The 17,078-nt window shown below is 43.0% G+C and overlaps 1 protein-coding gene across 4 annotated transcripts in view; it reads right to left on the bottom strand.

Annotated features, from left to right (window-relative positions):
• Nucleotides 1-17,078, bottom strand: part of Polh (DNA polymerase eta) — a 35,660-nt gene that overhangs the window by 6,631 nt on the left and 11,951 nt on the right. For all 4 annotated transcript variants that reach the window (XM_028766723.1, XM_028766721.1, XM_028766724.1 and 1 more), the window contains exons 5-9: nucleotides 15,371-15,540; nucleotides 11,596-11,699; nucleotides 8,636-8,755; nucleotides 6,443-6,566; nucleotides 5,164-5,229 (exon numbers count right to left, since the gene is read on the bottom strand). In XM_028766723.1, coding sequence (XP_028622556.1) covers nucleotides 5,164-5,229; nucleotides 6,443-6,566; nucleotides 8,636-8,755; nucleotides 11,596-11,699; nucleotides 15,371-15,540 — 584 coding nt within the window. The remainder of the gene's footprint in view (nucleotides 1-5,163; nucleotides 5,230-6,442; nucleotides 6,567-8,635; nucleotides 8,756-11,595; nucleotides 11,700-15,370; nucleotides 15,541-17,078) is intronic.

The following is a 17,078-nucleotide window of genomic DNA, read 5'->3' as shown; positions in this document are numbered from 1 at the left end:
ACAGACTCCTTTTCAAAGTCAAAAGATGCTAGCTGGTAAGAATTAGGAGCACAACTGGGTGTGGGGGTGGTTACAGGATTCATCTGTAGAGGTCTGCATCTTAATTCATTTTGTAATTGTATTTTTTGTTCATTAGTGTCTTGCATGTATGTCTGTGAGGGTGTCAGAAGCCCTGGAACTGGAGTTATAGATAGGAGTGAGCTGCTATGTGGGTGCTGGGAATTGAATCTGGGTCCTCTAGAAAAGCAGCCAGTGCTCTTAATCACTGAGGATTTAGAAAAACTCCATGGGGCTGGTGAGATGGCTCAGTGGTTAAGAGCACTGACTGATGTTCCAGAGGTCCTGAGTTCAATTCCCAGCTACCACATGGTGACTCACAACCATCTGTAATGAGATCTGATGCCCTCTTCTGGTGTGTCTGAAGACAGCTGCAGTGTACTCATACACATAAAATAAATAAATCTTTAAAAAAAAAAAAAAAAAAAAAGAAAAGAAAAACTCAATTCTTTAGAGCCAGTTCTGTAAATCATCTTTCCAGCCCCAAGGTTTGCATCTTGAGAAAATACAAGTTACAAAGGAGTTTTAGTTGAGAACGCTCTGTTATTACAACTGGGTGTCTGCTACGCTGAGAGATGCAAGAGAAAGCTAAAGTTTAGAACCTCATTATCTTTTTTTTAAAGGTGTGTGTGTGTGTAGTTTTGTCTTGGATGTGGTGTGTGTGTGTGTGTACGAGTGTATGTGCACATGTATGTACTCATGTGGCATGCAGAAGAGGACATGAGCACCCTGCTCTAGCACTGTCAGCAGTGTCCCCTGTGGCAGGTCTCTCTCACTCGACTGCAGCTTGCCCCTTTTCCTTACCCAGCTAGCAGCCTCAGTGATCCTTCGGTCCCGGCTGCCCATAGAACTAGAGTATAAGGGCAAAAAGTAACAGTTCCCTACGGAACCAATAAACCGCATGGTGATATGTCTAGTTATCAAAAACAAAACAAAACAAAAAAAAACAAGTGTTAAACTTAACTACAATAGAGAATAAAACTGGAACAAGAGAAGTTCAGCATGCCCCAAACAGGGGAATGTTTGTGCTTCATTAAAAAGGGAAACAAGAGGCCAGCCTGGTCTACAGAGTGAGTTCCAGGACAGCCCGGGCTATAAAGAGAAACCCTGTCTCAAAAAACCAAAAAAAAAAAAAAAAAAAAAAGAAAAAAGAAAAAAGAGAAACAAAGGGGCAAACAAAACTCATGATCAGCTTAAGAGCCGCCTCAGTGGAAGAGTGCATATAAACCTTGCCAAGGACAAAGTTCAGTTCTCTGCACCCACCTCAAGTGGCTTCCAACTCCCTGTAACTCAGCTCTTTTCACCTCTGCAGACACCTGCACTCAGATGTCTGTGTAGCTGCTTGTATTACGAATGCTAATCATGTTTCCCCCCCAAAAAAAAAACTCTACAAGAAGGTCTGCAAGGAGTTTCTGGGCACCTACCCCCAGTTTCTTCTGATTGGTGCATAAAGATACCAACAGCCAATAGCTGGGGAGGACAGACAGAGGCGGTTTTAGGGTTCCTGGGCTTGGGACCAGGAGGAGGAGGAGGAGGAGGAGGAAAAAAGATCCACCATGCTTAGAGAGTGTGGAGGCATGGAGAGACGCCATGCCTGAGAAGAGTGCAGGACAGAGCAGCATAGTCGCCATGTGAAGGAGTCAGGAGAGCATGGCCCAGAGGGCTGCCCGACAGGATCTGGAGCGGCCAAGATGGAACATAGAATTTAGGCCTTTAATCCCAGCACTTGGGAGGCAGAGGCAGGCAGATTTCTGAGTTCAAGGCCAGCCTGGTCTACAGAGTGAGTTCCAGGACAGTCCGGACTATAAAGAAAAACCCTGTCTCGAACCCCCCCCCCCAAAAAAAAATTTAGTAAGTAGTAACTCAGAATTATCAACAGGAAGTAGATTCTAGAAACATTGGAGGCTAGGTAGTCAGTCACCCAGCTAGTGTGCTGATTAAGGCATATTAAACTATAAAGGCTGTGTGTGTGTCTTTCGTTCAGGAACATAAACCACTGAGGTGGGTATAACCCATGCTGGGATCTATTAATAATATTTAACTTAACAATCTGTATCTGTATCTCTCAAACTGAAAGCAGGATTATAAAATGATAAGCTACTACAGAAAGCAGTCTGCCAAACTTTTCAAAATGTTAAGCATAATTACCATGTGACCCAGTAATTGTGCTTCTAGGATGAAAACATGGAATGTTATTATTACTGATAATGGCCCAGAGTAGAAATAACCCAAATATTCATTTACTAATAATAACTCTTATCTGGCCACAAAAAGAAGTAATAACTGGCGTGCTATGATATGAGTAAGCTCAGTGAAAAGGCCACACACTGCATGACTTCAGTTACAGGAAACATCCAGGGACTTTTTTTTTTTTTGAGGCAGTTAAGTCCTTCTGCTTCAGCAGCTCATATACTATGGGAAGAAAAGTGTGCGCCATCATATTAAATAAATGCTGGGACTACAGAGGACGAGTGGGAAAATGGAGGATGACTGCTAATGGGTACAGAATTTCTTTGGGGAGTAAATGAACATATTCTAAGGCTAACTGTAAAACTGCGTGTGGTGGCACATATCTGTAGTCCCATCACGAGAGAAGCAGATGCAGACAGATGTCTGTCAGTTCAAGGCTAGCTTGGTCTATATAATAACTCTTATCCAGGCCAACCAGGAATGCCTGTCTCAAAAATTAAGTTAAAAAACAAACAAACCCGCCTTTAATCCCAGCACTTGGGAGGCAGAGGCAGGTGGATTTCTGAGTTCGAGGCCAGCCTGGTCTACAGAGTGAGTTCCAGGACAGCCAGGGCTATACAGAGAAACTCTGTTTTAAAAAACCAAAAAAAAAAAAAAAAAAAAAAAAACAAAAACCAAAACCAAACAAATCAACAACTGGGTAATGGTGGTGCACACCATTAGACCCAGCATACAGGAGGCGGAGGCAGAGGTACAGAGGCACAGAGGCACAGAGGCAGAGGCAGAGAGGCAGAGGCAGAGAGAGGCAGAGAGGCAGAGGCAGGTAGACCAGGCCAGCAAGCCTGGTCTACAGGGTGAGTTCTAGCATAGCCAAGGCTACATACAAAATCCTTTCTCGGAAAAAAAAACAAAAACCAAAAAACAAAAAAAAACAAAAACAAAAAAACCCCTAATCAAACAAAAATAAACTTGATTGTAGTGTAAGGGTAAAAATTAAAACAGCTTAGCAGAGACCACAAACAACTTGGCAAAGACCGCAGGACAGCTTGCTGAGCTTACTGAGAGTAGCCATAATAAAAATATCAAGCCCCTCTAGGGACGAGGTGACCAGAAATGTAGAAACAACCAAAGACATATCTTGACCAGTCTAAACATGCCCAAGTGAGTAATGGGCCACCTGGTGTTTATCCTAGAAGGTCTGAGGCTTCATGGTCAAAAATAGTGGGCCATCCAACCTGTCAAAATGATTGCTTACGCAAAGTGCTGATGTTTGAAATATCCAATCATATGTAACCGCGCCTGAATTTCCCACTTTTCCCTTCCCCCTTGTGCCTCCCCCTATAAAAGTTCTAAACTTCCTGGGGTCTTCATCGAAATTCTCTCCCCTGCGTGGGATGAGTTTCGATCCAAGGGCCCTTGTTAGTAAACTGCCTTTTGCCATTGCATCAAGTAAGTCTCTTGTGTCTCCTTGGGTGTGCGCTAATTGGGACTTGAGTTGGGGTCCTCTTCCTGGGTCCTTACAGTAGTTATATAACTCTGGAACACACTAAAACCACTGAACTGTATACTTTAGATGGATGTACTTCATATCAGTGTATTATATATGTATAGTCTAGGACAAGGGGTAGACCATACTACCCATCCTAGTGGTTGAGAGGTAGAGACAGAAGAGTTCAAGATGCCTAGCACTTGGGAGGTAGAGGCAGGTGGATCACTGTGAGTTGTAGGCCAGCCAAAGCTAGATAGGGAGACCTTATCTCAAAACAAAACAAAATTACTTAGAGAAGAAACAATCAGATGTCTAATGTCTGATTAATACTTTGTCTTTAAAGCTTCCACTATGGGGTCTGGCAAGATGTATCAGCAGTTAAGAAGGCTAGCTGCTCTTGCAGAGGAGCTGAGTTTGGTTCCAATCCCTAACTCCAGTGCTAGGGGATCCAGTGCCCTCTTTACATGTCACCCTCACACATGTCACACACACAAAGACAACATGGAATAAATAAAACTCAAAACTTTCTACTATGGGGGCCGCAAGATGGCCCAGAAGGCAAAGTGCTTGGCAGTGCAAACCTGAGCACCCACGCTCCATCGCTGGAGTCTGTAAGGTAGGACAGAGCAGACCCAACAAAGGGGTCCTCCGGCCTCCACCCGTGCACCCAGCACATCCGTCATAGGGAATAATTTAGAAATGACCAACCTTCCACTGGGTTTACATGCAATGGCTTACAGCTCAGTGGAGGTTTACTCTGATGAAGTCCACTAATCCACTTCGGGTTGTAGGAGATTTAGACAAGGACATACAGAACAGTGAAGGCGAACGGTTCGGAGAGGAGCAAGCTTGCCGGGGGCTCTCACGTTCTCACAAAGCTCGGCTTCCAGGGACTGCAGTGCGGGCTTTTTTTTTTTTTTTTTTTGTGAAGGACGATCTTACCTCTGGCATTTATTAGGTGCTAGGAACCACACTCACTTTAAGCAAGCCAAGCAAGCACTCTACCGACTAAGCTGACTCCCCAGCCCCAGCACACTCTTTTTTATGGGCCTGTGTTAAGAGAAGATAAAAGAATCTTCAGCCAAGCTTGGTAAGTCAGGCCTATAATCCTAGAATCTGGAAACCTCAAGGTAGGACTGGCAAGTTCAAGGCTAAGCCTGGGCTCCTGTTTTAACAAACTGTTCTTTCTTTCTTTTTGAAACAGTCTCTCTATGTAGTTCTGGATTCCTACAACATACCATATAGACTAGGCTGGCATCTACCTGCCTCTGCCTCCCTAGTGCTGGGTGGGATTAAAAGCATCTGGCCAAATAAACTTTTATAAACTTCCCTAAGATGATTCTATTTTCTCTGTGTTTCTTCTCCACAGGGGCAGGTACCATTTAAATCTCAAAGATTAATGACAGAGAGAGAAAAAAAAATCTTACATCATTTCGGTCTTTGGTTAGCCTCTCCTCAAGTTCCAGGGCTAACTGCAAAAGCCACCACTGTACCTATAAGAAAAAAAAGTCAAAACCTTTCAGTTTTTCTTTTCTTTTTTTTTAAATACATTTTTCATTTATGTAGACTTATTATGAACCAGCCAGTGGCTTGGTCAACTGACAGATCGCTATAACTTGGTCATGGAGCTCTCAGTGCTGTGTTCTTCTAGCTGAAGAGTTTCAGTCAGGCATAGTGTACATACTTGTAGTCCCAGACTCTAGAGGCTGAGGCAGAAGAATCATGAGTTCAAGGCTGGGCTACACAGCAAAAAAAAATCCTCAACAAGAAAAAAAATGTTTTTAATTATTGGGAAAAGGAAATAAGTCAGTGGTAAGAGTGCTTGCAGTCACAAACAAAGAGGAGCGTTTCAGTCCCAGCACGGCAATACAAATACCCACAATGGAGCATGACCCATGGCTAGTCAGGACAGAGACAGGAGGAGGACCCCTGGGATTTTTGCTGGCTGCCAACAGTTTCAGGTTCAACACGAGATCATCATCTCAAGAGAATAAGGCAGGTTAATAAGCAGGTCATCTGACATCTTCCTCTGGTGTCTGCACACACACATCCACACTCTTGTGAAACACCATTTATTTGGTCAGGATACTGCAACCCAAGCTGGCCTCTAGCTCTTAGTGTAACTGACTCTGCTTCCTGTCTGCCCAGATTACAGGTGTGCTCTACCACACTCAGGCTCCAAGCCCTTCACCCCACTTTTCCTGATGGTGCCATCTGGTAAATTCTACCACGTTTCAAATCTAAGGAAGATCCCAGAAGTGGGTGAGACACAATATTTGAGGGTTTTGAAGCTCCTACTTACAAAAAAACCACGCAATGTCATTGTCCATTTCAGCCACTCCTATTTTACGTCTTTTTAGATTGAAGGAGGAAAAATAACTAACCTAGTTATTTCAACATAAAAAAAAAAATCGATTTCTAGGGCTGGAGAGATGGCTCAGTGGTTAAGAGCACTTACTGTTCTTCCAGAGGTCCTGAGTTCAATTCCCAGCAACCACATGGTGGCTCACAACCATCTGTAATGAGATCTGATGCCCTCTTCCTCTGTGTCTGAAGACAGCTCCAGTGTATATAAAAAAATCAATTTCTATTTCTTTTGATATCCTAAAATAAAGGTAACCATCTAACCCAGTATACTTAGAAGGGCTATGAAAACCCACTGTCCCCTTTATAAGCAGAAGTGTTCTGTGGAGAAGGCCTGCTTACCTGTTCCTGAGTAGCCAGAGCTGTTTTCCCTGGGAAGTTTTTGCTACAGCCAATAGTTTTAGGTAACTGTCTGGGTTTAACTGGATCGTGTTCAATACCTCGGCACATGGCATACAGCCAAGACCTAAAAACCAGCAAAAGACATTAAGAATTATTCTTCTTGTTTTTGTCTACTTCTGAAAGAGAGGGTCTCACCATTCATTCAACTGGCCTTAATTGTGATCCTACTGGGCTTATAAAGCGAGAGCCACCATGCCTGGTTTCTTACCTATTTATAAACAGCATATACTATGCAGCCCAGGCTGGCTTCCAGCTCATGACTTTCCTGCCCCAGCCTCTCAAGGGTTGAGATTATAAACACAAGCTACCATGTCCAACTTAATTATTTTTTTGTTTTGTTTTGTTGAGACAGAGTTTCTTTGTATAGCTCTGTCTATCCTGGAAATCAAGCTGTAGACCAGGCTGTTATGGAACTCACAGAGATCTTCCTGCTGCTGCCTCCTGAGTGTTGAGATTAAAGGCACACATCACCACGCCTGACTACTTAATTATTCTTGTTAAAACAAAAATGCCTACATTAGCCTTTTATTCTCTTCATACAAAAAATGATCAAGGCTGGGAAATGCAGCTCAATGGTAGAGCATCTGTCTAGCATGTGCAAGGCTCTAGATTCAATCCCCCAAACTGCAAACAAAAAAGAAAATGAAATTAAGAGCTTGGTGTGTCCTAGCACTTCTGAGGTGGAAGCAAAAGAGTCAGGAGTTCAAGGCCTGAGTTACTTGAGACTATGTCTCAATTAATTAAAAAATTGTATGTAAAATTAAGCATACCTAAGCTCTGACAGCGCCCTTGCCATTCTTAAATAGTTCTAATGGAAGACACTGGTAAGGGGAGAACTAATCCTACTTTCTAAAGCTAAACCACCATTCATTTTTGGCAAACCACTAACAAAAAAAGCCACAATTCATCTTTTTGTACTTATTAGGACTGAAACAAAAAAATTTGAATGTGACATCAGCAAAATAACACACACATATACACACACACTAAAATGGGATGAGCCTTATCGTGCAGCTCTCAAATTCCTGGGACTTGGCACAACTGAGGCAGAAGAATCTCCTGTTCATTCACAGTCTGCCTGGACGACTTAGTAAGACTAGACTAAGAAGGGAAGGAAAGGCTGGTAACCTAGCTTTACAGCACGGTGCTCCTCCGCGTGTACAGGGCCCTGGAGTCCATTTCCAGTACTGCAGAACTGCACACGGGAATAGTATACATTCAGCTTTCACAGGACGACTCTCATCACCCACCCAAGCATGGAAAACAACGTTCGAGGGACAGGCCACAGTGCGCTAATTATTTACTTTTGAGCATTTTTGCAGTACTGGGGGTTTGATAGAACCAAGAGCCTTGTAGCGTGTTAGGAAAGTGCTCCACCAATGGATGCTATCCCAAACCCATTTTGTTTTTGTTTTTTGAGCCAAGGTCTATGTGGATCATATGGAGCTCAGACTTGTGCGTCTACCTCCCCAGTCCTCAGATCGCAGGCCACCCAAACCATGAAATGACCTCATGGGATACAAGCCATAGGCTGGGTACACTGATGACTGTTTGTTATCTAAGGATTTGGAAGGTAGAGAGATCCAGGACCAGCACTTCAAGGTTACCTTTGGTTACATAGCAAGTTTGAATCTGGCCTGGGCTATCTGGATCTTTCAAGTAAAAGCTATTTTACCTGTACTGAATTTAGAATCTCCATAAAGATTATGTTTGAGCCGGGCAGTGGTGGTGCACGCCTTTAATCCCAGCACTTGGGAGGCAGAGGCAGGCGGATTTCTGAGTTCGAGGCCAGCCTGGTCTACAGAGTGAGTTCCAGGACAGCCAGGGCTACACAGAGAAACCCTGTCTCAAAAAACCAAAAAAAAAAAAAAAAAACAAAAAACAAACAAACAAAAAAAAGATTATGTTTGAAAAGTAATATTAACCACTTATAGCCAAGTGTGGTGGCATACACCTTTAATCCCAGCACTTGAGAGGTAGATGCAGGTGATATATTCAAGGCCAGCCTGGTCTACAGAGTGAGTTCCTGGGTAGCCTGGACTACAGAGTGAGTTCCTGGACAGCCAGGGCTATACACGAAGACACTGTCTTAAAAACAAAACAAAAATTTAAAGAAGAATATAAACCACTTACCCATTCTTCTCTCCAAAATGACTCTGGAGCTGGGATTCAGTGAACTGGGTCAGGTCACCCATGTATTCTACCCCAAGTACTTCAATGACAGAAGCCCCTAGCTTTCCTCCAAGACTTCGGCTAAACAAAGGAGAGAAGGAATTTATAGGTTACATTTAAATATTCAGCTAACCAAAACAAAGACATTCTGCTCCTCCAAGCAGCTCTCCAAAAGGTTTAGAGAAAATCAGAGTACACTTTAGTACTATAAACTCTTAGCTGTCTGACTCAGAGCTGAGGTTCTCAGCAAGCAGCCATGCTGACTAAAGAAAGAGTCTGATGCCAGCAACCCCGATGACAGTCAGCTCCTCAAGTGCACCTGCACTCACATGCACATGCGCATACAGAAAAACAAAGCTAGATGATTCTTCCCATCTAGGACCTGGGAAGATTAACAGGAAATAAAATATTCATCATTGATTTATTATCAAGTCAACTGTATGTAAATTTTCCTTTTTCTTGCTCTTGTATATAAAATTTTCAGTTGTGTAAAACACATTGTTCCATTTGGAAATTAAAATTCCAAACCCAGCCCGGCAGTGGTGGAGCACGCCTTTAATCCCAGCACTTGGGAGGCAGAGGCAGGTGGATTTCTGAGTTCGAGGCCAGCCTGGTCTACAGAGTGAGTTCCAGGACAGCCAGGGCCACACAGAGAAACCCTGTCTCGAAAAACCAAAAAGAAAAAAAAAGAAAAGAAAAACCAAACCAAACCAAAAAAAAAAAAAATCCAAACCCAGCATGGCACTTAATCCCAGAATTTAGGAGGCAGAGACAGGTGGATCTGTGAGCTTAAGCCTAGCCTGGTCTAAAGAGTCAATTCCAAAACAGCCAGAGCTACAGAAGACCCTGTCTTGAAAAAAAGCAAACCAACAAACAAAAAACCAAAACAAATAAAAAAATTAAAAAATTTCCAAACCCAAAATAAATCTTTCCTATGGCCAGTATTCTTCACTGGGTTTGAAGACTCTCTCCTCAGCCCACCATCAGCATTTCTATTTCAGTGTCTTCATCAATACAGACCCTGCCTGGCTCCCTTGGTTTACTGAGAATATCTGAACACTTTCCCTTCTTTTTGCTCAACGTCTCCATGCTGCTGTGTCCTTGGCTGGCTCTCTACCACCTCCAACCCATAAAGCTTTCTTGGATCAGTTTTGTTCTCATGCCTCATTGGAGAGCAGTTTGGCAGATCTGAAAACCTTGGTTATGCCAGGTATGCTAGCTTACATCTGTAACCCCAAGCATTCAGTGAGCTGAAGTAGGGGGATAAACTGAGTCCAAGCATTCAGTGAGCTGAAGTACGGGGATAAACTGAGTTTCAGATGAGCCTGGGTGGCACAAGCTAGCCAGGAATGCTAGCTTGGGCAACAGAGTTAGACTCTATTGTAATAAGCAAGCAAGCAAGCAAGCAAGCAAGCAAGCAAGCAAGCAAACCCCTTGATAATAGAGAAAGTAAATTCCAGCTGGATGTAGTAGCTCCAACCCATAATCCTAGCATTTAGTAGGCTGGGACACAAGGGGCACCACCAGTATGAGGCCAGCACAGATGTGCAATGAGACCTTGCGTCAGCACCCTCCCAGGAGAAGGAAAAAAACTATTTTGTTTGTTTTCTTTATGCAGTCCTGGCTGTCCTAGAACTTGCTGTGTACACCAGGCTGGCCTTGAACTCACAGAGATCCACTTGCCTCTACCTCTCAGGTACTATTACTTACTATTACTGCCCAATGGAGAAAAACTTTTTTTGTTTGTTTGTTTTTGTTTTTTTGAGAAAGGGTTTCTCTGTGTAGCCCTGGCTGTCCTAGAACTCACTCTGTAGACAAAGCGGGCCTCAAACTCAGAAATCCGCCTCCCAAGTGCTGGGATTAAAGGCGTGTGCCACCACTGCCCAGCTTGTTTTGTTTTTCAAGATAGGGTCTCTGTGTATCCTTGGCTGTCCTGAAACACACTCTGTAGACCAGGCTGTTTCAAACCCACAGAGCTCCCCCTGCCTGTTTCCCGAGTCCTGGGATTAAAGGCATGTGCCACCACTGCCCAGCTAAGAAGTAAAATTTTTATTTGTTACATATTTAATAGACTTTTAATAAAAAGCCAGAAGGAAGATAGAGCTAAAACTCAGGAGTGTATGTGAGAGTATGTGTGTGTGTGTGTGTATGTTCATACATAAGCTAGAGAATTTAAGGTATCCTATCATTCTTGGAATTATTTCCTTGAGACAATGTTTCTCACTGTACTTGGAGCTAGGTGTCAACCAGCAAAGTGCAAGGAATCTCTGTCTCCATCCCCCACAGTTCATGGGTTATAGGGCACTCTTCTTCCTCCACAGCCCTGAGGTTACAGGGGAATGCATAGGCAGCCACATCTGGCTGTTACTGGGGAAGGGATGGGAAGAAATTTGGGCAACAAGTGAGCTCTTCCCAGGCCTTTGTTTTATTTGGATATAGTCAGCCTATGCAGCCCTGGGTGACCAGGTATTGAATTCATAAGTATAGCTCCTGCCACTGTCTTTCTAGTGCTTGGATTATAGGTATATGTCACCATGCCCACCTTTCACTTCTTTCTGGTTGCTCTGAGGGTCTTTCTACATAGCGTGGCTGTTCTGGAACTAGCTATGTAGACCAGGTTGGTCTTAAACTCAAAGATCCTGGTGCCTCTGCCTCCTGAGTGCTAGAATTAAAGGTGTACATCACTATACCTGGTAGTTTGTTTTTTAAATTCAGGATTAGGTATATACCATAGATAATCCTGAAGTAAAAAAATCACTTAGAAAAAAGCCTAAATTATAGTTTTCAAATTTTTCAGTGTTGCCTCTCTGACTGGTACCTATTTTCTGAGTCCAAACATTTATGAATAAAGCACAAAAGCCACTCTAAGCAGAGAGCATCCACGGAGACATGATGGAATTGAATCCTCCCCCAATCCTTACATTTTACGAATGGGCATCTGGCTGAAGAGCTGTGGCACTGACCCATGTGAGACCAGAGTTTGGCGGTTGGGCTTGTTTAGTCCACAAGCAAGCTTTGCCAGGACCTGGAAGAACAGAGAGCAGTACATCCTTAATACTGTTAAGGTAAAAGAACACGCACGTGCGTCCATGTGCACACCACACACTGCCTTGAACGCACACACTAATAGTTTCCACATGAAGTCATTTCCTCATAGTCCTCCCTACGCTCTTCCATTCTCAGTTTTCCTCAAGGTATTGTTTTCTTTTTTCATCTATTTGAGATTTTTCTCACAATAGGTTTAAAAAAAGAGAAGAAACTTAAGATCCACTTTGCATTCATGTAAATTTGAAAAATGCTAAAATAGGCGGAGAACAGTGGTACAATCCTGTACTGCCAACATTTGGGACTGAGTGTGGAAGGAGCAGAGGCTAGAGACTGGCCTTGGCTCCCTCCCTACACAGACACACACATATAATCAAGATGGTTTACAGATGTTTACCCCCATATAGACAGATATATAGTTACATATGACTACTCCTCAATTTCACTACTAGGATTCTTTCTCTTTCCTTTGAGACATGATCTGTGATGGCTATTCTTGGGTGTTAATTTGACCACATCTGGATTAACGAAAACCCAAGTGGTTGGGTATCCCTGTGAGAGATTTTTCTTCCTAATTAATTATTTGAAATGGGAAGACCCACTTTTAATCAGGATCTTTTGAAATGGGAAGATCTACTTTTAGCCTGGGCCACACCTTCTGCTCACAGCCTATATAAAAAAACAGAAGGAGGACCTTGCTCTCTCTGCCTGCTTGCTTTCACTGACAAGTCCATCCTTTACTGGCACTAGAGCCTGCTTCTTTGGGATTCTAGCATATACTGAAGGCCACCTGAGACATCCAGCTTCATGTACTGAACAACTATTAGATTCTTGGACCTTCTGTTGGTTAACAGGAATTGTTGGACAAGCTAGACCGGCCTGTAAGCCATTCTAACAAATTTCATAAATATATGCTTTCATTCTATAAGTTCTGTTCCACTAGGACAGTGGTTCTCAACCTTCTTAATGCTACAACCCTTAAATATACTTCACGATACGGTGGCCTCCAGCCATAAAATTATTTCATTGCTACTTCATAACTGCTAACTCTGCTGCTGTTATGTAAATACGTGACATGTAGAATACCTAATATTCAACCTCTGTGAAAGGGTCTTTCCACCCCCAAAGAGGTCATGACCCATAAGTTAAGGATCACTGCTCTAGAGAACCTTGACGGTTTCTCTATTATCTGGCCTTAGTTGTACTTGAACTCACTATGTAGACGAGGCTGGACTGAAACTCACAAAGATCCGCCTACCTCTGCCTCCCAAGTGCTAGGATTAAAAGCATGCACCATGTCCAACTATTAGTAAAATTCTTTAGTAACTTCAACAAAACAATATTTCGTATAATTTATATTACATTAGGAATACTGTTTCCCTTCCTTCCATATAGCCAGAAAATAGAAAGTTCTTCTGTGCAGCTTAGCAACCTTCCTTCTGTTAGGGGAGGGGAGGGTGGCGACAGCCTGGCAGCCACTGCTCAGTTATGGAGCCTTGGCTGAGCTGATGGGTGTCCCACAGTCTCACTGCACTTTACCCTGTTAGTTAGAAAATCAGCTATTCTGCTCCTGGAACACTGAGAATTGTCTGTGTTCCCTATTGTAAAAACATTAGTCCAAATTAAAATCTTACATTGTTTTTTTTTTTTTTGAGACAGGGTTTCTCTGTATAGAACTTACTCTGTAGACCAGGCTGGCCTCGAACCCAGAAATCTGCCTGCCTCTGCCTCCCAAGTGCTGGGATTAAAGGTGTGTGCCACCACTGCCCCGAGTACAGCCTTTTTCTTATTGCCCCCATTGCTCTAAGGCCTGAGGACTGCAGTTTGAATCCCAGCACATTTGAAACAAGCTGGGCATAATCCTGCAAACACCTGCACCCCAGCATTGGAGGGGGAAGAGACAGGAAGATATCTGGTGCTAGCTAGCTGTGAGCATAGCTCCCTCTCTCCAAAAAAATGATAGTTTTAGGTTCAGAGAGAGACCCTGCCTCAAAAGAAATAAAGCACAGGGGTAATAGATTATGACATACATGCATACATCATACAAACATAGCTACACACACACACACACACACACACACACGCACACACACATACAAGGAACAGAGAGAAGCATGAGATATCCAGGCCATTCCATCCAAGGAAACAAGAATGCCGAGTGTAGTAGCACAGACCTACCGTCCAGGACTTGGGAGGCACAGATAGGAGGGTCAGAGTCATTTTGGGTACACATGCAGTTTGAGCCTAGCCTCAGCCACATGAGACCCTGCCTCAGAAAGTTACAAACTAACAACAAAATTATATAGTAAGTGGAAATGAAAGAAATAGGCTGTCTATGAGTTCAAAGCCTCTGCTTTTCTATACAGATATTTCCGTCATTAAGAAAATATATTTTAGGGCTGGTGAGATGGCTCAGTGGTTAAGAACACTGACTGCTCTTCCAGAGGTCATGAGTTCAAATCCCAGCAACCACATGGTGGCTCACAACCATCTGCAATGAGATCTGATGCCCTCTTGTGGGGTGTCTGAAGACAGCTACAGTGAGTGTACTTATAATAAATAAATAAATAAATAAATAAATAAAGTTAAAAAAAAAAGAAAAGAAAAAAAGAAAATATATTTTAGCTGGGCGGTGGTGGCGCACGCCTTTAATCCCAGCACTTGGGAGGCAGAGGCAGGAAGATTTCTGAGTTCAAGGCAGCCTGGTCTACAGAGTGAGTTCCAGGACAGCCAGGGCTATATAGAGAAACCCTGTCTTGAAAAACAAAACAAAACAAAACAAACAAACAAACAAACAAAAAATAAATAAATAAATATATATATATTTTTTTTTGTCAATTTTCAGGCTGCTGTTTAGGAAAATACTTATGCAATGTCAACTAATATTAAGTCTTTATTTGAGTTTCAACATGAATTTATTTTAGTGAAGTTTTTGCTTGTTTTTATTTGAGACAGGGTTTTCCTGTGTAGCCCTGGCTGTTCTGGTATTCACTCTGTAAACCTCAGTAGCTTCAAACTCAGAGATCTATGCCTCCTGAGTGCTGGGATAAAAGACATGTTATCTCCATGGCCCAGTGTAGCTAAGATTTTTTTCTGTTGTTTTGTTGGGTTTTTTTTGTTAAATTACATTTGTGGGTGGTGTTGCACATGTGGAAGTCAGAAGACAACCCACAAGACGTAGCTCTCTTCCCCACCATGTGGGTTCTAGGGAGAGAACGCAGGTTGTTAGGCTTGATGTCATGTGCCTTTACCTACTGAACCATCTTACCAGTCCCAAAACATGAAACAAGACAAAAACTATGCTCCTTTTACGTGTATGGGTCTTTTGCCTGCCTGCATGTGTGTCTGTGCAGCATGTGCATACAGTGTCCTCATAGGCAAGAAGTATTGGGTTCCCTGGAGCTGTAGTTACAGACAGCTGTGAGCCACCATGTGGGTGGTAGGAATTGAACCCATATCCTCTGGAAGAACAGTCAGTGCTCTTAAGCACTGAGCCCAGGCCCCCATGATTTCCGGCTTCTCCCTCCCCAGCAGAAGTACAGACATGTACTACCACAATTGGCTCTCAACAGGAACTCTAAATATCCACTACTATCCTTGTTGTACTAAACATATTGATGCTTCTCTTTGAAGTCTACAGTAAGCCTTCACCTTATTGTGTGAGATCCCGGCTGAGCACTGAAAGCCAGTCTTCCTCTCTATGGCCGCTCTCATTTCCTCCACAATCACGGCTCCCACAGTCAGCCGCAGGTCTGCAGAGGGGGGGCCATCACTCTCAAGAGAATCAAGCCACTCAAGTAAGCCTTGTTTTCGAAGATCCTCTGAAAAAAGTTGAGATCACATTTAGACATTTCTTTGCTTGTTTTTATTTTTTGAGACAGGGTTTCTCTGTGTAGCCCTGGCTGTCCTAGAACTCCCACTGTAGACCAGGCTGGCCTCCAACTCAGAAATCTGCCTGCCTCTGCCTCCCAAGTGCTGGGATTAAAGGCGTGCGCCACCACTGCCCAGCTGACATTTTTGTAATTAATTATTTTCAGTCGTGAATCACATAATATTTGCTCATAAATCACAGTGTGTGTCAATAGAACTTAACATGTAATAGACTGTATGATCTAGCTTTCCCTAAGTCTGCACTATAAAATCGCCTAGTGACACATTTCCCAAAGAATATCCCAGATATTAAGCAGCACATGACTATATTTATCATTCAGTGAAAAAATGATTTGATTTTAGGCTGGGCATGGTGGCACACCCCTTTAATCCTAGCACTTGGGAGACAGAGGCAATAAGATATTAAGATATACAACTTTACTTCAAAATTTCACCTCATGCATGTGCGGGTACACTGGAGGCAGAAGGTGGTCCTGGATGCTTTGGAGCTGGAGTTTCAGGTGGCTGTGCGTCCAGCAATGTGAATGCTGGGAACCAAATGTGGGTCCCTTCAGGACAGCTAGGCCTTTTTAAACTACTAAGCCATCTGTCCAGCCCCATTTTATGATTACATTTTATTTGTTTTGTTTGTATGTGCATATGCATAGGTGGGCCAAAGGGAGTGGGCCCTTTTAACTGCTGAGACTGTTCACCAGCCCTAGACACAAAGGTTTATTAGAGCAATCACATCCACACACACCATTTCCAGCAGCCTTACTTTCAGCTTCTGTGAAAACTTACAGTGATAATGTGTAGCAAATGGTTTCTATTAATATTCATGAATAATGATGACTGATTTCTGCAGTACTGAGGCTGGAACCCATGATTCACATATGCTAGATATGTATTCTACCAGCCCATAAACAGTGATTTAAGTATGTTTCCTCAAATTTTCTTCCTTACACTTCCTCTTATTGTTGTTTTTTTTTTTTTTCCTTGAGACAGGGTTTCTCTGTGTAGCTATGGCTGTCCTGGAACTCACTTTGTAGACCAGGCTAGCTTTGAACTCAGAGATCTGCCTGCCTGTGTGCCTCCCAAGTGCTGGGATAAAAGGCGTGCACTGCAATACCGACAGGCTTCTTAAACTTCCTCTTCATTAGGAAACATTCAGAGTTGTTGGGGATGGGAGTGCATAACTATCACCACAGCATTCAGAAGGCAGAGGCAGGCCAGGCAGTGGTGTTTGAGTTTGAGGCCATTCTGGTCTACAGAGTGAGTTCTAGGACAGCCTGGGCTATAAAGAGAAACCCTGTCTCAAAAAACAACAACCAAAAAAAAAAGAAGAAGAAGAAGGCAGAGGCTGTAGGATCACTGCAAGTTCAAGGCCAGCTTGGTCTGGGTATCAAGCTATGTCTCAAAAACAAAACAAAAAAACCCAGAGTAAACATTCATAATTTACTCAAGCTTCAACTTTCACTTAAATATTTAC

Source organism: Grammomys surdaster, unplaced genomic scaffold (genome assembly GCF_004785775.1).
Source record: "Grammomys surdaster isolate TR1022 unplaced genomic scaffold, NIH_TR_1.0 169, whole genome shotgun sequence".
Taxonomy (NCBI): Eukaryota; Metazoa; Chordata; class Mammalia; order Rodentia; family Muridae; genus Grammomys; species Grammomys surdaster.
This window is presented reverse-complemented; position numbering and strand designations above follow the sequence as displayed.